The sequence below is a fragment of the Panthera leo genome, chromosome D4 (assembly GCF_018350215.1).
Source record: "Panthera leo isolate Ple1 chromosome D4, P.leo_Ple1_pat1.1, whole genome shotgun sequence".
Taxonomy (NCBI): domain Eukaryota; kingdom Metazoa; phylum Chordata; class Mammalia; order Carnivora; family Felidae; genus Panthera; species Panthera leo.
In genome coordinates, this window is record NC_056691.1 from 69,743,162 (window position 1) to 69,765,210 (window position 22,049).

The following is a 22,049-nucleotide window of genomic DNA, read 5'->3' on the forward strand; positions in this document are numbered from 1 at the left end:
AAATCCGTTAATTTATTCATTCCCTGCCTGCTACAGAGGCTAGCCAGTCTCTCTTTAGTCTCAATCTATTTATAGCCGAAATACTATATACATGAGCATGAAGTATAAAAATATTTGCCTTCTTATATACAAGGTCGGTGCCTGCCTACTCCGTATCCTTACTACTAAACAACAGCTACAACTTAAAAGGTGTGCACAGGCCATCCTCAGCTGGAAGCAAGCAGAGGGCTTAGTTCTGTCCGAGGCAATCACAGTGAGGTGGAGCCACAGACTTGAACGAGATGACCTGAGTTTGAAGCCTACACCCAACTCTTTCGCTCACTAAATGTCATTTAATCTCTCTACATCTGCAAGAGGATTATTTCCCTAACATTCCTCAGATGCACCTGGTAAACCATGTCACAGAATCTCAATGTTTTCCTTATTTTTTGTGCAGTTCCAGAATTCGAAAGCTTTCTCCCCAGGTGGACTTTCACCTTGATGTGAATTCCAAGGATGGCATTAGAAATCACAGTCTCCAGTCTTGTTTAATCACAAAATCCACAAAGTTGGAGCCAGCTCTAAAGCAACAAGGGGCGGGGATGCAAACCAGAGGACTCCAAAATTCTACAATGCAAATCCATCAGCAATTAACTATATCCATAGACTCTTTTCCTCTGAATGGGCTGTTAGCAGAGACATTTGGAACAAAGGAACATTTGGGTTCCTTTGAAAAAACAGAATGCATTAAGTCTAGGAATTATTATAAATTATGCTGACTGCTGGTCCAATTTACAAGTCTGAATACTTTGAATGGATAACTCCAGATGAATTCACTTTAGGGGTCATTTCCCATTTTCTAATTAAAGAAAAATGTCATCTTAAAAAGTTTCTACTCCAAATCTCCACAATCTTCAAAAATGTTGATTTATTTTCAAAATGCCTTTCATTTTTATTAAGATGCTTTGCCTATTATAATACATATTTAATCATACACCCAGTGGATGTCAACTCTTGACAATACAATTAGCTGTAACCACGGATGAATACCTTAATTTATAAAATACAGTGATAGAAGAGTCCAAATTCTAATCACTAAGAATGCCCATATTTTATCATTAATATAGTTGTACATCTTCAGGTACACTCACAGTTCCTTTTCTAACCTTTCCAAACAGCAATAAAAATATTTTCTTGTAACTATTCACTGATTGAGAAGAAATTGCAAGTAAATACGAACCATTTTCTTATCATGGTAACCTTTCCCTTTCTCCCCATCAGCTGTATAAATATCCAAACACATTTATGGAAATTTGAAACTTCTTCTGCCCAAAAGGCTGGTCGTGAACCAGGACCATCCAGTGAAGTTCTCTTTAGTAATGCTTCAGGTAACTCTATTGAGCTGTAGTCGGAAGAGTAAAGGTTGTTTAGAGACCCTGTGCCTAGCTCTTTCTCTACCTTGTTATGTGTTATCTGACCAAGTAGCCACATGGCATGGGTGTCACCAAAAAGGCAGCTTTCTTCAACTTCAAATCTCATTCAATACGCTGGCACTAATAAGTTTCATCAAGCCAACTCAGAGATGGTATGAAAGCTGAAAGAAGAAAACACATTTGAAAGTGCTTAGAAAAATTTTAAGTAACTACTTTCCAAAAGTATGGGATCAATATTAAACAATCTTCTTTGATTAGAAAAGAAGCTTGCTCTTTCCTCCAAAAAGCTGAAATCATAGAAGTCTTTTTTTAAATAATAAAAACTAAAATTATACTGCATACTCTTTAGAAATATATTATACTAAAGACTTAATAATCCATTTAATATGTTGGCTTTGCAGCTGTGGTTAAGGAGTTCCCATCAACAGGTAGAAGGTCAGGGCAACAATGAGAAGCAAACAAAATGGAGAAGAGAAGGTTTGATAGGCAGCCGATGGCATAAAAATGTCTTCATACTTGTAAATACTGACAACACGCTCTGAAGTCGGTGGTGAGTCTATATCATGTCGGGTGATAGAGCCTTTAGGAAAGAAAGCAAAAGGAAGGGGGTAGTCAAAAAAAGCGCACAGATTTAAAATGATGTATGCAAACAACAGAAAAACTAGACAAGTCTTTCACATTGAATACATAAGCGGGGATTATAAAGATCTGGAATCACGTATTAGAATCATCAGAATTCTCCATAATGTTTGTACATACACAGAAATAGAAAGAACATAAAAAGTAGCTAAATTTACCCCAAAAGGCTGGCTTTCATGAATCCACACCCCCCTACCAGAACAATACTATTGATCTATTGCACCCCACTTTGTTGCTTCTTAGCACTGTATGAATGCCTACTTACAAGGTGTCTGATGAGTTTTATCTTACTAATACCAAATGAAAAACCGTATTTTGATTTTAAGCAGCAAGAGCTACTATTTTTTCCCTCAAACAGATCTTTTATATAATGGATCATCAACAACTCCTGATCATGTCATACTTGCTTACAGATGGAAGTCTCTTTCATTGTCTGTGGTACAGGAAGTGGTGGCCTGCCCGGGCCAGACCAGAGAGTGTGCGGTGTGCTATGTGTGCATCTGTATGTCTGACAGGCAGAGTGAGGTGGAATAGTAGAGAAAGTAGGAGGATTCAGATACCAAACAAGTGTTTGGACTGGAGACTTTTTTTTTTTTTAATCTGGTGAGACGTGTAAAGAGAGGAAGGCTGTGTGTATGGGATGCTTAATAAGCTGAAATTGATTCAAAGTGCCTGACCTCCTGAATAAGTCACATGGACCTCGGGTTAAGGAGACTACAGGCATGTGAGTTCAATACAAAGGCCTCCTTAGAAATAGGGCTCAGAGGGGTGCCTGGGTGGCTCAGTCGGTTAAGTGGCCGACTTCAGTCAGGTCATGATCTCATGGTCCGTGAGTTCGAGCCCCGCGTCAGGCTGTGGGCTGATGGCTCAGATCCTGGAGCCTGCTTCTGATTCTGTGCCTCCCTCTCTCTCTGCCCCTCCCCCATTCATGCTCTGTCTCTCTCTCTCTGTCTCAAAAATAAATAAAAAAATTTTAAAAAAATGGGGCTCAGAGTGTTTTTTATTTTTTTTAAGACAGAGAGAGACAGAGCATGAATGGGGGAGGGTCAGAGAGAGAGGGAGACACAGAATCCGAAACAGGCTCCAGGCTCTGAGCGGTCAGCACAGAGCCCAACGTGGGGCTCGAACTCACGGACCGCGAGATCGTGACCTGAGCTGAAGTCGGAGGCTTAACCGACTGAGCCACCCAGGCGCCCCAGAGTGAGTGTTTTTTAAAGTCCCATCTGGCAGGGAAGCCCAACAAATTTGACACATTAATTGCCTGCTCCAGGGTCCGTGCTGGCTCCTGTCAACACAAATTCAAACTCCTCAGATTGGCATGGAGATTTTTCATTTTTTCTTAATAAAAAAAAATTTTTAATGTTTATTTTTGAGAGAGCGTGGGTGGGGGAGGGGACAGGGAGAGAGGTAGACAGAGAGCCCAAAGTTGGCTCCTCGCTGTCAGCACAAAGCCCGATGTGGGGCTCGAACCCACTCACCATAAGATCACGACCTGAGCTGGAATTGGACGCTTAACTGACAGAGCCACCCAGGCGCCCTGGGAAATTTTTCTTTCAGCAGATCCCATCACCTCTCCCACCTAACCTACCTCCCTCATTGGTCACATATGATGGGCTCCAAGGTTTAACCATGCACCTCCACATCAGGCTTCCCTTGAGGGAAACCTAATCCTATATCCCCTTCAAGCCTTAGCTTAAAGTGTATCCCCTCTGAGAGACTTTAAGAGTGTATAAGATATGATCAATAGAGAGTAATTTAATCCACAGAAGGTGCTCCAGAAACAGGAAAAGCACAAGCCCATATATGGGGTAGGAATATGTCTGTTCTGTTTGAGGACAGAGACAAGAACAATTGTCCTGAGAGGGCTAATCAGGCAACGTGGGATCAGACTTGAGGAGGGCTTAGAATGTTAGGCTATTATTCCATTTACGCTAGATGATGACTTTCCAAAGCACAGCACTTTCCAACTTGTAAAGGAGTTTCAAATACTTGTTTTCTCTTAATGCTTACAATGATCCTAGCAGGTTGGTATTATCATCATCCCCATTTTAGATACAAAGAAATTGGAGTTCAGAATTTAGATAAAGGCTGGGTACAGCTACCAAGAGGGAGAACCCACACTCAAATCTAAAGTTTTAGTTTTCAAATGCTATCATTTTAAATGAGTTCATTTCTCCAGGCTAAGATATAATTTATTTCCATGAGTACTGAAAGTTCTCAAAGATATAACTGCAGACCCATTGTTGGTATCATGGGAAATAAGCAAACGGGGAAGGTGTCACAAATCTGCAGGCATCCAAATGATTTCCCAATTAGAAACAGGCAAAAAAAAAAGGTATAAACTCTCCAGACTAATCAATGGAAACAACTCGAAGAAGAAGATTAGGCAACAGAGAGTTGACAAGCACACAGTACAGAAAGATGCAATTAATTGCTAGGAGCCAGAATGAGTTCTCCTACAAGCACCATGAACAACTAACTCACTTTCGTTTTTAGGCCGTTAGGCTTGATCAGCCAGGAGGAAGGCTGAAGACACCATGCAACGTGATTTTGGCAGCCTCCAAAAGGTCTCATGATATCCTTGGGTCTTTGTGGGGGATCTGTTGAAGAGCCTTGCCACCCAGAGTGAGGTCATCAATGGACCAGCATCCACTGAGAAGTTTGTTAGAAACACAGAATCTTGGGTCCCACTCTAGACCTACTGAAACTGCATTTTAATGACAGAGCCAGGCAATTCCTGTACATATTAAAATCTGAGGAGCAATGGGCTAAATTATAGGATAATCTGGTGGGTTTGTGACCACCAGAACAGTCATAAAGTGAACACTAATGAGACGCTTGGTGTCAATCTCTAGAGAAGTCTCAAGATGTCCTTTCCTGTTCAGTATTTTTTACATTTAGAACATAGGAGCTAAGAGTACTCACTGACTTTGGAGTCAGACAGACCTAGGACGGAATTTTAGTTCCTCCATTAATTGTTGTATAGCCTTGACCAAGTTCCTTAATCTCTCCAAAATGAGGATGATAATATCTATACCTTTCAAGGATGTGGTGAGGAGTAAATGAGAATGTTGTGAGAATTTAATACAGCACATACCCCCACATATAGCAGATATATGATCTGTTCCATTAAGCACACAGCTCATCATAAATTACCTTGTACTGTGCTAGCTACGTATGTGTATTAGTTGTCCATTTGTATGTCTGTGTATTTAAGTCCACTACAACTTCCTGAAGGCAGGATCATATCTCCTTTTTCTGTTGTATCATCCAAAGGGCTTATCACTCTCTTGCCCAAAAAATAATGAACACAAGCAAAGCAGTGTCTGGTGTTTAAACGGGATGCCGAAGTGTGAGCTTACCCTGAATGGCTGGACCCCAAGCAAACAGATAATACCAACTCAAATGCAGATCGACAATTGTTTCATCTCTGGGAACGTTCACAGGGCGTTTAAATCTGCAGGTGACCCGATTGTTTTCAAAGACTCCTTCTTCATCTCTGGCAGGGTTTCTCTGAATCTCTTTTGCCCACTGGCCTACATTATAGAAGTGCTGTATGCGGACCCTGCCATTGTCATCATGGACACAGGCCATGACGTCATCACCACCCTAACATGAAAAACAATGGGGGAAGAAGTCAAAGGTGTGTCTTTCACAAACTTTTCTGCTAGAAGGAAATTTCACTCAGATATATCCATTTCATTACCTCTGTAATTTGAAATCCCGCCCAGAGAAACCTATTTTTTTATTAAAAAAGCTTTAACCAAGTGAGTGAAGTTAGCATTACAATAACTGACATCAAATGCCTCCTTATGTGATGTTCAAAGAATACATCTCCAGCTATTTAGTATTCCTGCTGACAACACAAAAGTAACCTAATCATGAGGAAACAATCAAACAAACCCAAACTGAGACTTCTACAAAAAATGATTACAAAAACTATTACAAAAATACTTATAATCTTCACAAGGACTGATGTCATGAAAGACCAAAAAAAGAAAAAAAAGGCTACGAATTGATTTCAAAATAAAGAAATGCATGACAACTAATAGTGTTCGTAGACAGAATCCTAAGTCATAAAATAAAACTTTCTATAAAGGATAGTATTGCGACAATGGACAACACTGGAAAATGGGCTGTATATTTGAAAATACTATCATATTAGTGTTTAACTTCCTGAATTTAATAAATAGATTTAATCTCCAAAGTTTCCAGAAAATAATAAAAATAATATAGCAAGTACCAGCAGCAACAGCAGGGTAGTGAGATAAAGCACGTGTGGAAAAGTGACATCATTTGTTAAAAAAAAAAAAAAAAGAAAAAAGTTTGGAAGTAGACAGTGGTGATGATTGTATACTGTGAATATAATTGATGCCACTGAAATGTACATTTTACAATGGCTAAAAATGGCAGACTTTATGTTATGTACATTTCACCACAATAAACAAGTTACTTGGTGAATCTGGGTGAAGCAAATGTGTTGCACTATCCTTACAGATTGTCTGTACCTTTAAAGTTTTAAAAAACAGGTCCAAAAAATGGGTGGCTCAGTCAGTAGAGCATGAGACTATTGATCTCAGTGTTGTGAGTTTGAGCCCCATACAGGATGTAGAAATTACTTAAAAATAAAATCTTTAGCGGCACCTGGGTGGCTCAGTTGGTTGAGCGTCCGACTCTTAATTTTGGCTCAGGTCGTGATCCCAGGGTTGTGGGACTGAGCCCCATGTTGGGCTCTGCATTGACCATGCAGCCTGCTTAGGATTCTCTCTTTCGTTCTGTCCCTCCCCCGTTCTCTCCCTCTCTCCCTCTCTTAAATAAACATTAAAACATACACACACACACACACACACACACACACACACACCCCAAATCTGAGCACTTCTCACCACTCCCACTGTTCTAACCCTGTCTGAGCTGGCCTTCTCTCATTGTAGAAGCCTCACAACAGGTCAGCTGAAGAGAATAAGGTGGCTCCTATTGATAGAACAGCAGCATGTGCAGAGGTACAGAGGCCCAAGAAAGTCTGGCTGTTGGAAAGCACCCTGGCATAGTGAAATGGCAAATGATAGTGTTACAGAGGAAGGAGGGGAAGAACACAGCAGAGGCACAGAGAGAAGCACAGGTAAGAGACAGACAACTGCCTGGGATCCTGATGCCCTGCCTGTTCCTGGTCCTGGCTTCTGGTCTTTCTCAGGTCCAGATGTGTTCTTGCCCATGTGTACTATGGAGGAATGAATTGTTGGACTCAATTATTCAATCCCCAGTACTAGTATTACAAACCCACACTTTCAAGGGGCCTCTTGGTAAGATAAGTGAACTCCCCTGTCCCTTCATTCTGGGCTTCACAGTGTGACTTACTCTGGGCATTGAAATGTTAGCAGATGTGATGTAAGCAGAGGTTGGAAATAAGTTTGGATGGATCATGCCTTTCTGCCTCTGCCAAGAAAACAACATGCCTTGGTAGCTGCTGGTTCCAGAATGATTAGAGAAAACCTGAATCCAACCCACGGACAGGAGCCAAGCCCAGCTGAGCCCTAGCCAAATCACACACATGTGAACGAGAAATAATGCTTATAAACGGTGTAGTTTTGGAGACGCTTCTTGCAATATTATTGCCGTAACAACTAATAAATGCGGGTACCACAAGATACCCTGTATTCTCATAACCAACCCTTTCTTTTGTTTGAGCCAGCTTGAAATTTTTTTTTAACTTTCAATCAGAGAGCCATAACTAATATAGTCATTATTATGCTTTGATCAATTTATTTGCTTTGCTTTGAAAAAGGAAATCAAATGCTAGAAATTCACTTCTCACATTTAACAGTGGCATGGGAACCTAGAGAAACAAAACCATGCCCATTCTCTAAAATCTAAAGTAGCACAGCAAACTGAAGGAAAAAAAAAATCACCTTTTATCATGATTCGCATCTTACCATTTTCTTGTCTGAAGAGAATCCAACTGCTACCCAACCATCTGTGTCGGCGCTCAGTTCAAATTCCACATCAGCCCCTATCATCCGGTAGCTAAGGAAGTAGTCACAAGTCTCTGCATTACAGCCCGGTTTGCCATATCTATAGGACATATCAAAACATATCACTACTTCTTCAGCTACTTATTCATAAATACATTAAGAAGTCATCAATGTATCAGGCACACCTCAGCAAGATTATCAGATAAATTAGATCTTTGCTACCAGGGATCTCAAAACCAGTTTCACTCAGGAGAGAACACAGAGAGGATCTAACTGCTCCTTTTTATACACATACATCCTGAGGGACCAGAGATGGGAAGGGGCTTCCACAGTGAGTCAGTAGGGCCTCCACTCCCAGCCAGTATTCTCGACATTATATTAGAGCTTCTCAGAGACTAGTTATTACTGAATTATTTCTGAATCCCTTCCAGAGGAAAAAAAAAATCTGAGTTAATAAACTGTCTTTGTTAATTAAATGTATACCAGTTCTTCTTTACTTACAAATTCCCATACAACTAAACTAACAAAAATTTACAAATGAAATATAAGTTAAGCTACAGAACCAGGAACATTCAAATTCCCAGCATTCGTGCAATAGATAATGCAGTGTTACTGAAGGTGGATTTTGCTTACCTGCATAGGGGTATATTTGACTATACTGTGCAGGGTCTCTTGGTTGAACATGCTCTTACCACCACCACTAAACACAATTCCACTAAACACAATTCCACATTCCTCCACTTTTATCTATTTGAACCGCTGCAAAACCCTTATACGTACAATACACCAAATGGATACCTCATCTGGTATTCACTGAGCACGAATGCATCAATATTTATAAAATCTGCGCTCTGTCAGGCTACCTGATGCTAACACAATTACAAATTTAGACACCAGAATATAGGGCAGTATAAACTGGTTATCCAGATAGTCAGATTATGCAGACATTAATCTTTTTAAGGAGCACTATTGAAATGGAAACGCAAATTTAAACTTTCTTACAGAAGACGTGTGGACCCTTTAAGAATCTGAAAGCCCTAGTTGAGGAACATCATTTTTACACCATTTTCACAATAGCAGAAAACTAGCAACGGGTGAGACCACAGAAGCTCAGGTGGGAGGCATGTGAAGAAACAGGGCACAAGGCTGTCAAGTGCTGACTGAGGAGGCAGGGAACACGCCACAAGGCTGGCAGGTACCCTGAGTAGGTGGGAAGAGATGTAAATTTCAAGACAACATGGAATGGGCTGAAAATGCTGAACGGGGGTAAGGAAAGCTAAAGGAGAAATGAATGTGCCAGAAAACAAGTCACCCTGAAGCCAGCAGGTACTGAAATTCCTTCCCTCCTCAAAAATGTCACCCATTGGGGCGCCTGGTGGCTCAGTCGGTTAAGCGGCCGACTTCGGCTCAGGTCATGATCTCGCGGTCCGTGAGTTCGAGCCCCGCGTCGGGCTCTGTGCTGACAGCTCAGAGCCTGGAGCCTGTTTCAGATTCTGTGTCTCCCTCTCTCTCTGACCCTCCCCCATTCATGCTCTGTCTCCCTCTGTATCAAAAATAAATAAACATTAAAAAAAAAATGTCACCCATCACTAGGCTTAATATTGCTGGCCATGTTCCTCAATAATAGTATTATTTGGATTCTTAAAAATTCCTTAGAAATACCTTTGTAATCCAAAGAAAACTCAAAACCCCTTTATTCAATTTTTTCTCCTTGAGCACTGAAGAAAAGAAAAGAAAAAAAAAAATTCAGAACTTCCAGTGCAGTGGCCATCACAACCTTTACTCAAGGACAATTTATCCTAGGAAATAACAAATTCAAAGAGGAGGAGGCTTTTCCAACAATGTGGAGCTGTCTGGATGGGAGGTTCACTGTCTGTATTGGTGTTTGCTAGCTCCCATCATGTCTTGATAGAACACTACTAATAATCACAGAGGGACTCACTAAACCTAAGATAACCAGCTATAATAATCAGTGTTTAATGACTATTTAGTATCACCCAGATATTCCTAAGTCATGAGTCTTTACTTGAAAAGGAACTGGAGGTCTTAGATGTCTATCATTGTCTGTCCCGCTCACAGCCTAATAAGACATAGCCTGTGCCACGATTCTTTTTCATATAGCCAACTGGTTAGGAGTCAATACCTGGGCCAATGGCAGTATGGTCATAAGTGAAAAGCCAGGTCAGAGCGTTCCAGTGCCAAGTAGCATTCTAGAGTTTACGGCGTCTAAGACCGAAAACTGGGGTGCCCACCAGAAACAGGCCACATCCCTGCTGAAGCTGTGAGGGGGTGCAGGCCCTGATTAGAATAACCTGTATGCAATTTAAATACTACCTTGAGAAGTAAATCAGTGTCTTAGCCTTAAAGATATCCAACTCGCAGATCTACCAACCTAAAGCATCCCTTAGTCTTTCCACAGTCATCCACTTTGATTTTGGCAAATGGATCCACGGGAGGAGCAGTAGGGAAAGGGTAACCTAGACGGTGAGAATAAACAATGGTTAGAAAATCCAGTGACAGCTTTTCCAAGGAGACGTTTTTCTTTTTAATATATTGACTATTTTCCATCACACGTGTCTAGAAAGGCTTCAGGTCTCAGAAAAGGGCTTTAAGCCTAATCACCCTCTTCATGATGGTAGGATGCACAGTACACATCTTTGACACAGTCTTGCATGTTAACTGAGGATATGTGGCCTTTCCCTCATTTTATAGGCAAGGAACCTGAGTCAGGGGGTGGCATAATTCCATGTAACCACTGGCTCACCACAGTCTCTGGGAGTGTGAAAATCAGTTTTCATGCAGCACATGTGCTCGAAGAGAAAAAAAAATCAACAATGAAATATATATTTGATGGTACAGGTTTTCCTTTCCATTTATATCTATACACAATAGTAGGATTTTCCCCTTTCTCTGAACTTCCATTCCTCATTAAGCTGTATAGGACATTTTCATATCTCACTAAATTCTTCGAACAACACCGTTTCTAACAGCTGAGTATCTTTCTTGCAAGATGACTTAACATCATAATGCATTCAACCACACACTGAAGGGCAGCCCTACATTACGCTTCCAGTCTGTGACAGCAAGATTTTTTTCCTTGGCTGTTAACTCCAGGCACACAGGAACCATGTGTGATTCATCTTGTGTTCTCTGTCCAGCATAGTGCTTGGCATTGGATGGTGACCACATGATTGTCAAATAAATAAAATCACCCACAGACATTAAGAAATGTAAATAAATATAAACTTGAGGCTTTGTTTACTTTGTTCCATCAGGTTATGCCTTATTAAAAAAGCCACCAGGGAGCCTGGGTGGCTCAGTCGGTTAAGCATCCGACTTTGGCACAGGTCATGATCTCATGGTTTGCGAGTTCAAGCCCCCTGTTGGGCTCTGTGCTGACAGCTCAGAGCCCGGATCCTGCTTCAGATTCTGTGTCTCCCTCTCTCTCTGCCCCTTGCCTGCTCACACTGTCTGTCTGTCTGTCTGTCTCTCTCTCTCTGTCAAAAATAAACATTAAAAAATAAATAAATAAAAATAAAATTAAAAAGCCACCAGGCCACACTTTCTTGGCACACATCTGTACACCATGGACAGTTCATTTCTACTACCCTAGATCTTGAGCACATGCTAAAATACAGCCCTAGCTTTTTGCCATCTTTAAGCAATTGAGCCAAATGCATCAGTTTTTCCACTTTTATGCTTATTTTATGCTCAGTCCTAAATCTATTTTGGTACTATAGACTGAGACCTGCCTTAGATGAGGTGGTTTTATTTTTTTCTCTTAACATTTTATTGAGCAACCGCTTAATGCTACAAACTATGTTAAGCATCTGCATATATGTTCTTCTTATTTCTCACTACAATGCTGAGGTTATTTTTTTCTCAGAATACAATACAATGACTACTTACATTTTAAAAATTCTATAGGTAACCGGGACGCCTGGGTGCTCAGTCAGTTAAGCAACTGACTCTTGATTTTGGTTCAGGTCACGATCTCACGTTTGTGAGACAGAACTCTGTGCTGGGCATGGAAGCTGCTTAGGATTCTCTTTCCCTCTCTCTTTCTGCCCCTTCCCTGCTTGCACACACGCTCTCCTTCTCTCTCAAAAAAAGTTACTAATAAAAAATAAAAATTCTATAAGTAACTGAAAAAGACAATCTCTTATAATGCTGCTTCTCAGTTTCTCCATATTTTTTTCCTACTTCCTAGCATCTAGAATAATACACTGGCATTATTTCCAGCTCAATAAATGCCAATTATTATTACTATTGGATTATTAAGTTTTGTAAAATACACAGAACCAATATTATTGGGTAAGATCATTTCTAGAAGAATGGGTTTCTTAGTTCTAAATAAGAGCAAGTTTTGAAACAAAACTCACTTATAAATGTACCAAACTACTTTATTACTGTTGGCAAAATGGCTTCTCAGGGCTTTTCTAGCACTGATTTCCTATTATCTTATATGCTTCTAAAACTTGAAATGAGAACTTCTTTTGTCAAATGCATTTGGGCACATTTTTCTCTTGTTTTGTAAGATGTTGTATAATAATTTGGTTTTTGTCCCTGGTCCCTGGGAAGAGAGGGCTCTAAATCTTTGGGATTCCCTAGCAGGACTGTCTTTGCTATTCATGAGCCCCTTGGGATCACATGATTGGGGTTGGTTACCAGAGGGACCAATCAGGTGATTCGAGGTTTGGGGCTGTAAGACAGCCCCATCCCCAGGGAGGGGTAGGAGGTTGGAGACTGTGTTCAATTATGTAGCCAGTGACTAAATAAATCATGCCTATGTAATAAGACCCCAGTAGAAACCCTGGACACTGAAACTCAGTGCCACTTCCTGGTGGGTGAACAAACTAATATTCAGGAGAGTGACAAGGCCTGATTTCGAAAGAGGGCACAGAAACTGCATTTGGGAGACTCCCAGACTTCACCCTGTGTGTCTTCACCAGCTGTTCCTGAACTGTACCCTTCAGTGTAAGTATAGCACTTTCCTGAACTCTGTGAAACATTCCAGTGAGTTACAGAACCTGAGGGGGTTTGTGGGTAGCCAGCTGATCTAACGTGAGGGCAGTCTTGTTATGGAGCACCCCATTTAAACTGTGTACTCACGCTGGGTTATCTGCACCAGAAATTAATTTCACTAGATTAGTTGGGGTTGGCAGAGCAATATTAAGCACAGCAATATTACAATTTTTTCCTTGAATTTAAATAATCTATTTGGCATAAAATAAGTTTGGACTGTGTGCCAGTATTTAAGCTTTGGTCTCTGAGCTACAACCCAGCCTTCTATAGCCAACTTTATGATGGGCTAGTACTCTGCAAACCACATTTCTCCTTTGCCAGCTGGCTAGACTCTGTCAAAAGGAAACACTGGAGGGAGGCTGGGAGGTAGGAGGAAGGAAAGAAGACCACTCCTTCCAGTTGACTTGTTGTCCACTACACAAGTCCTCAGTGATTCTACTTCGTCATTGTGGTGACAGATGGTTTCACCTTTTCCAGCTTCTTTCTAGACTCCCATAACCAGCCTCATCATGCCTTCAAAGGAACCATCAGCAGCTGTGCAGAAAGCCCTGTTCTCAGAGGCTGGGCTGCATTTCTGGGGATGGTCTCTTGTCTGAGCTTCTAGGTTCTTACAGTCTCAAGCCTTTCTCTTTGCCCCCACCCCTCCTACCACCCCAGGCCCAGGGCTGGTGGCTGCTTCCTGCAGTTACTGTCTCTGTGCTCCTTTTTGCTTCTCCAGTCCCCCAATACCTACTTAGATAATTCCCAGGCTGGGCATCCTGTTAAAAAAAAAAAAAGGCTTAAATATGGTTTCTGTCTCTCTTTCTGATTGGATCCTGATAGAGACTAAATGGATTAATCCTTGAATACCAACTCAATGTATCTGTAAAGACTGTACCTTATTAGCTGTTATCATCTTGATAACTAGCTAGATAATAGTGTTGCTCAATAGGACATTTTACATGCACTGTACAATTTTACTGGAAAATCATTTTGATTGTAGAATTTTAAGCACATAGGTACACCAAATTAAACTGATGGTATTTCTTTGTTTATGGAACATTCTTATCAGTCTATGCAAAGCCCATCTTAATATTTTCCCTAATCCATTCCTAACACCATTTTCCTCCCCATCTTAGACACTTGGTGTAGTGTATTTCATGTATATCCTTCAGCAAAGGCTGGAGGTTTTCACAAAATGAGAACTCTGACATACATATCTTAAAAAAGCAATATTTTACTTGATAAATTGAAAGCACACATTAGTAATAATGGGTACCCGCCAACATGGAGTTGGGGGGTAAGCTTCTCATCTCTTCATAGGGGATGGGCATGCCTGCCCAGGGTAAGGTCCTGCCTTGTTGCAAAAATTCTTTCATATTCCCAACGACACCATCCTGAAAGTCTTGCATGATTACATTATAAATTAATCTCTAAAGTGCCTTCAGCTGAACCTGGATCTAAAGTTGAGGTTCCAGGGCCAATTTTTCACTATGCCAACAGCGCTGTCCTGCCATGCTGTCCACAGCTGCACTGCACTGACCATTCCATGGCCATGCACAAGGTCTGGAAGCCCCCAAGCAGAGCAGACTGTCAAGGGCCCACCCAACCTACCAACCACTGTCCACATGTTTATTTTTACATATGTGTGCTCTGGAAAAATAGATAGCTTGTGTATGCTTTTAACCCGCATAAATGACACTGTGTGTTAAATCTCATTCTGTTTATTATTTCCCTTTGGAAGTCCATCCCTATATGTCAATGTGAGACCTGTTATCACTCCTGACTGAGTAGCATTCCATGATGTACATATAATGGCATTTTCTGAAATAACCTCCGAAGTTTAGACACTGAAATTGCCTTCAGTGTTTGCTTTGTCAAATAATGAAGGAGACGAACTTTCTTACGTGTGTTTCTTGTAGACATATGCAAGAGGTTTTTGTTTTGTTTTAATAAACCATGGAGAGCAATGATTGGGTCCCACCTGTAATTCCACAAAGTTCAATGAGATGAGTATTCGGACTGGGAGCACCAGTTTACAATCCCATCCATAATGCACAAGGTCCCTGTTTCCTCACACCTTTGCCTGTACCTGATGCCATCCAACATTCTCAGGATTTTAATCTGTATTTTCCTAAGTACTAATGGGGTTAAATGTTTCCTCATATCTGTATCAGCTACTTGGGTTTCCTCCTCTATGATGTGTATATGTGCAAATATCTTTGCCTTTTTTTTTTAACCTTGGTTTTCAGTATTTCTTGTGGACTTTGTGTGTATTCCAGATTATCAGTTTGCTGTTTTCACACGCATTTCTTTCCTTCTCGTCTGTCACCAATCTTACTTTTTTTCTCTGACAGTCTTCCTTGGGCCAAAATCTTTAAATTTGATGTAGTTGAGGAAATAATTTTTCTTCTTTTGATTTGTGCTTTTAGAGTCTTGTCTAAGACATTAGCCTCCATTCTAAGGATAGGAAGAGATTTATTTCCCCACACGATTATTTATTGACTTTGTGGTACTGCCTTTCACATTTAGACCTGACCCATTTGGAATTTATTTTTTTATACGATGTGAGGTAAGAAAACAGTTTTATTTTTCTCCCTACATTGAATCAATTTTTCTCAACACCATTTATTAAATAATTCATCTTTCCCCTAGCAACTTATGATGACACCTTTAATAATTTACTGGTTCTCATACGAACATAGGTCTATTTCTGGACTTTCTGCTTTGTTTTTAGATTATCTGACTGTTCCTGAGCCAGGACCACACTATATGAATTACTAGGCTTTGTAACGTATCTCAGCAATTCACAGAACTTGATTCTTCCATGTAAAGGATACATCCTAATTTGTCAATTTCTCTTCCCAAATACTGCTGGGCTCTTGTCTGGAATTGCATTAAATGGATAGGTGAATAGGGGGAGAACTGACATCTTTATAATACCAAGTTACTCCTTACAAGATCATGGTATATTTCCCATTTATTCCTATCCTTTGTATATCTTAATAGGTCAAAAGTTTTCTCTACACAGGACCAGGGCATTCTTTGTTAGGCAGAATTTGACATTATACAGATTTTTGTTGCTATTTTAAATAATATCTTGATTTCTTTGACATTTTCTAGCTTATTGTTGCTAAAGAAGAGAGCCTTTGGTTTACATAGGCTGATCTTGTTTATGGTGACCTCATTGCATTCTCTTGATTTATAGATGTTTGTTCTTTCTGATTTTCTATGTAAATACTCATATCAAGAGAGAGAAAACATATATTCACACAAAAACCTGTACACAGATGTTCACGGCAGCATGATTCATAATAGCCAAAAATGGGAAATAACCCAGATATGTATCAATTGATGAATATTTGTGGTTTCCATTCTTGTCTAATTCACAGACACTGTCTGTTTCTTTTCTGCAATCCCTTGAGCCTGTTTTGCCATACTCCACTGGGTGGTTAATGGCTTCTGGTTTGCTATTTATTGCTTCTAATTGACTGCTTGGCTCACAGCCTCAGGTATTAATTTAGTACTTGATTCCTTGAAGTTTTAACCAGAAGCTGTCTGTTCAAGTCTGAGAACTACTGCACCAGCCTCTTTCTCTTTCTGAACTGCCTGAATCATCATTTCTGCTTATCAGAGTCATAATGAAGTAAAAATGTCAAGGGACTTTCTATAACGTAAAATATGTAAAGCTCCACACACATGAGAACACCCATTTAGCAAAGCCTTCATCGTGGCACTCCACCATGCAGGAACCTTCAGTTGCCAACTATTCCATCGATCCCGAGCCCCTTTCCTCAGGTTTGCCCACAAAAATACCTCATTCAGCCTGTCCCACTCTATTTCCTAGTGCAGGTCAACAGGGACCCTCTGCTTCACCAACAGGCTGTGGACACCCTGCACCACCTTATCCATAAAGTCAATCAAGAAACCTACATAGTTCTCTGCTACTTTCTAGCTGTGAGTTAACTAACATATTTAAATTTTCTGTGGGTCACTTTCCTTAACTCTGAAGTGGGGCTAAGAGTAGCGTCTCAGTCAGAGGGTTGCTGTAAGATTTAAAGTTAACATGGAGGGGCACCTGGGTGGCTCAGTCGGTTCAGCGTCCGACTTCAGCTCAGGTCATGATCTCACGGTTCATGAGTTCAAGCCCTGCATCGGGCTCTGTGCTGACAGCTCAGAGCCTGGAGCCTGTTTCCGATTCTGTGTCTCCCTCTCTCTGTCCCTCTCTCTGTCCCTCTCCCCCCCACGCTCTGTCTCTTTCTCTCAAAAATAAATAAACGTTAAAAAAAATTTTTTAAGTTAATATGGATAAGGGACTTAAGGCAATACCTGGCACACAGTAAGCACTTATTAAAAGTTAGCTCCAATTAGTGTTATTATCAGACTACATTAATGGAGGATATGTAGTTAGATCATATGTAGATTATTTACCTTTAAAGAACTTCCAGATTGGTAGGGTGATGAGCAAAGGATCCACATACAATACATGGTACAGGTAGGAAGAATATAGGCAGATGAAGGAATTTGTGCCCTTTTCCCTGAGCTCTGTCCTCTCTACTGTCTTACTAGTTCTTACCAAGTAGGAAAAACTGTGGTCAGAATTCAATGGTCAGAAACTCATTGATTGGGCCACATTTTACAAGTGGTCACATCACTATGCCTTAAAGATAAGCAACCATGCATATGTTTCCTCTTTTCCTTCCAAGGCAGGGCAAGCCAGCTACCACTATTCATATGGCTGGCAGTAAGACTTTAGGACCTGCAGATCTTTCTGGCAACGAGACGAGAGCAGGAGGCTTTACTTGGGACTTAACGCTAAGCTAACAACACCCAACTAAGTTTTTTCAGAGAACCCTCAGAATAGGATTTTTGTCCATAATCATGAGGTGATCTGTTTTACATTCTGTTGTTCTGCACATATAGATTCTACCTTAAGAACCTCAAGAGGAAAGGGTATGAGTGGTAGAATTCAAGCACCAAGGCCCTATCGAAACTCCTGATCACAGAGAATAAAAAGGGTCAATGGTAGGGTTAGATTGTATGATACGAAAGAATATCCTCACTCGGTGGCAGAGGGTGGGAGAAGGAGAAAATCATGGAAGGCTCCCTGAAAGAGGTGGCAGTGGAGGAGTTAGGAATGTAAGGATTAGTTGTATAGGCTAAGGCCATGGGAATCCCTACGAATTCTGAGAACTAGCATAATAAAACCAAAACAAATTAAATTTAAAAAATGAACAGTTAGGAGGCAATTAAAGATCCCAAATCAGCCAGTTTTCAGCCTCTGGCTTTGGGGGTCTTGGACTATCTGGACACTGGAGAAATGGTTTCTAGACAAGGTTTCAGTGACTCCTCCATCCCCATTATTCTCATTGCCTTTTTCTGATTTCACACTACCAGGTCATGTTTTCATTGAAAACTCAGTTAGTTGGCTACTTTGAACCAGAGAAGAGAGTACCCTGCAGAGAGGAAACAGGAAGCCCCATCACTAGATTTGTACTGATAGGAAGAGTAGTTTACAGGCACTATTTCTAGGTCTTCACTTGTCACTTCCTTCAAAATCAATCAGCAACCCCCCCCCCCCTTCCTTCTCCACTGAATTCATCCCAGGAAAATTCACCTCTCATTTCCTGAATCCATCAACTATCTTGCACCTTCATGCTATGGGGCCCCACGACAGCATGGGACACTGCTTCCTGACATCTTCTTTCCCTTCGCTTTCGGGCTTAGGACATCCACCTGGGACATTTCCTGCTTCTGCTTCTCCCTCTCAGGCAGTCCCCAAAGGCAAGGTCACTGGTTATTTCGAGGGATCTTGCGAAAGCCTGTATTCAGGACCCATAGGGCTAAAACCGAGGCCCAGAGATTTCTGGTGGAGGTGCTGCCCCTGAGAGGCTCAGCCCACAAATGTCCCCACTAGCACCCGCCAGATGGCTGTAGGACTGCATCTGAAGATGCGCGAGACTACTGGAGAGAGAAGAAGACAGTGAAAGCCCAGGGTGAGCAAAGGGGAGGAGTAAGAGATGGCTGTAAAATGAAACTGGGCCAAACAGAAAACTCCAGATAAAGGAGTTGAAGCTTCATCTAATGAGCAGGTTGGAACCATCACGGATTTCTGGGGGTTAGAGCCAAGCTTCAGGCTGTATGTGCAGAATGGGTGACAAAGGGAAGCAGACAAAGTAGGGATGTCTACACACATCGCATGCCCTGCTGCCCCTGTGGGGTCACCTCACCTAAAAGCCCTTCCTTTTCTGTCTCACCAAAGTCTTTCATGCTTCCTAGCTCAACTCTAGAAAATCTTCCTTGTGGCCTTAGCTGCCTGATTGATGTCTATGTTCATAAACCGTCTGGACTCTACAATTTCATTCCCTCTGTATATACAAACTGACACACAGCGTCTGCCCCTGCTCTCCTCCATTTGTGCCCAGTGAGAATATGAGCTCTCGTGTGCCATGTGTGAGTCACCTGGCAGTGTGCTGGGCTGACTACCAACAGAATAAATATGTATTAGATGCTTTCAGAAACAGATGGGCTTTGAAATGTTTATTCTTTTCCAGAGTGATAGATGCTGCTTCCGCTTGCCATCCTCCCACTGCCCCTCTCTCTCCTTCCCCGCCCCCCCCCTCGGCCATATGGCTGCCCAGGTAGAAGACTACATTTCCCAGCCTCTCTTGCAGCTAGGTCATGTAATTACGTTCTTGCCGAAGGAACGTGAGCAGCAGTCATCTGTGCAAGCAGCCTGAAAGGTAACTGCTTGTCCCAAACCTCCTCTCTTTCTCCTTTCCTCAAGCTTGAACGAGGACATGCAAGAAACCCAACTTCTACCACACCGATGAGGACAAAGCTTTGCTGGAAGGTGGAACAAGATGGAAGGGGCATAGGTTGTTGAATGTCCTTATGGAACAGAGCTGTCCCACCTGCCCAGACCAGTCAGACTCATGTGAGGAAAAAAACAAAGTTATCTTACTTAAGCCACTATATGTAGGTGTCTCTGTTTTAGCACCTGAACCTCTACCCAACTATTTCCCCAAATCCATTCTTTCCATTTTGATACAATAATTCCATTTTTTTAACTGGGCATCTTACTTCTCAGCTAAAAGGCCACCTTTCCCAGCCTCCTTTGAATTTGCATGTGACCACATGACTAAACTGTGGCCAATGAAGGTAATCAGTGACCTTCTTCCCACTTCTTCCTTCCCACTGCCTAGAAAGTGAATGTAATGGCTGGAGATCAAGCAGCCATTTGGGACCATGAAGTTACATGCTAAGAATCGTGAAGAAACAGAAGACCAGAATCCAGTGTCTCTGATGAGCACAGAGCTTCCGATACCAGCCCAGATTGCCTACTTCTAGATTTCTTCACATGACAGAGATACTTCTATCTTATTGAAGCTATTAGTGAGTGCTTGTTGTATGCAGCTGAACCGAATCCTACATAGCAAACATACCCAGCATCATATCAGTTGCAGGGACATTTCAACCCCAATTTTATTCTTGCATATCCCTCTTAGCAGAAGAAAAGGAAAATCACTACTTTCTAAATTGCAGCAGTTAAGAGGCCAGTTTCTATTTCTTCTGCACAGAATCAGCTTGGCTTTTGTGTTCACTGAAGCAACACCACAGGGAGGTCTCTGGCTGACAAACCCCCTAGTCTCTGGGCCCAGCAGCCCCCAACAATGGTGGCTCACACTAGGGGACCCTAACGTGTGTGGTAACAGAAAAGAACTGGGACGAAAGTGGGGAAGGAGCTATGCCCCAGCTCTGATGGCAGGGCAGTGAGCAGGGACAGAATGCCGGTAGGTTGGGGCCCTAGTCACCGCAAATTTAGGTCAATACAAATAGGGAGAAAATAAGGCATCACTTTAAACTGTGATTTCTGCTCCCCACCAGCTTCCCTGCTCTCACACACCCCAGGCCAGATGGCGGCCTCCTCCCCTACCACCCGTTACCCCAACCTCGGACAGAGAAAAGTGGAAGCCACCCGCTGAGAACTGGGGAGCCTAGGCTGAGCCCCACCGGTCCGCAGCCTCGCCTCGCAGACCTCTGCTGACCACCTCCCTCTCCTGGCCTGTAAAGCAGGAGGCGGGTGGAAGGGGCTGATGGCTCTTCGTGTGCCTCATGCAGGCCGGCGGGGGTCTGAGTAGTGCACTCCCCACCCCGGTCCCCGCGGTCCCAGAGCTGCCTCCATTCGCATCCTTACCAAATCGCCCCTCCGGTCCCGCTCCCGCCGCCCCCTCGGTCCCCCACCCCCACCCCCACCCCGCGTCTCCCAGCCGCAGCCCCTCACCCTCCTCGGACAGGTAGCGCAGGTCGTAGAACTCCCCGGCGAAGGTGCCGTAGGAGGAGTCGTGGCGCGGCACCGCCTCGTCTGCACCGGCGTCCCCCCGCGCTCGGCCCCGGGGTCCCCGGCCCCCAGGGCCCGCGCCGTCGTCCGCGGGGCTGGCGGCGCAGGTGGCGGGCCCGGCCAGCAGCAGCAAGACCAGCGGCACCCAGGCCCCCGGGCGCTGCCGGGGCGGCTGTGCCATCGCTGCGCACGGATCCCGAAGCCAGGCCGCTCCGGCCGCAGCGGGGGCGCCGCGGGCGCCGGGCCGGGACTGCGCAGCCGCTGCCGCCGCCAGCACGCGCCCGCCCCCGCCCGCATCCCGCGCAGCAGCGCGGCCGCGCTCCCCGCCAGCCTCCTCGCGCCCCGCTCTTCGCTCTGCGCATCCTCCAGCGGGCGCGAAGCCTTGGTCCTGCCTCCTAGCATCTCCTCCCGGCTCGGACCCTCTCCACGCAGCTTGTCTTCCTCCACCCTTTATTCCAGTCTCCCCATCTCCCCTTCCTCCCTCCACGAATCCCCAACCCCCACCACACACACAGATTTGGCCCTTCTAGACCCTTGCTTCTGTGCGGTCCGCGGGTGTGCAGCATGGGCATCCCAGAAAGCTCGCTAGCATCACCAATCCCAAGCCTCACCGCAGAATCATGAGTCAGGATGTGCGTTTTACCAAGATCCCCAGAGAGCTCAGTGCACATCCAAATTTTA

At 43.0% G+C, this 22,049-nt stretch overlaps 1 protein-coding gene across 1 annotated transcript; it reads right to left on the reverse strand.

Moving 5' to 3' along the window:
- Positions 1-1,716: 1,716 nt before the first annotated feature.
- On the reverse strand, positions 1,717-21,564 carry FRRS1L (ferric chelate reductase 1 like). The gene is made up of 5 exons (XM_042913879.1): positions 21,312-21,564; positions 10,416-10,500; positions 7,985-8,123; positions 5,414-5,660; positions 1,717-1,992 (listed from the first exon to the last, which is right to left on the reverse strand). The coding sequence occupies exons 1-5, from the start codon at positions 21,547-21,549 to the stop codon at positions 1,820-1,822; spliced, it is 882 nt and encodes a 293-aa protein (XP_042769813.1). The 5' UTR covers positions 21,550-21,564; the 3' UTR covers positions 1,717-1,819.
- Between the last annotated feature and the right edge of the window lie 485 nt (positions 21,565-22,049).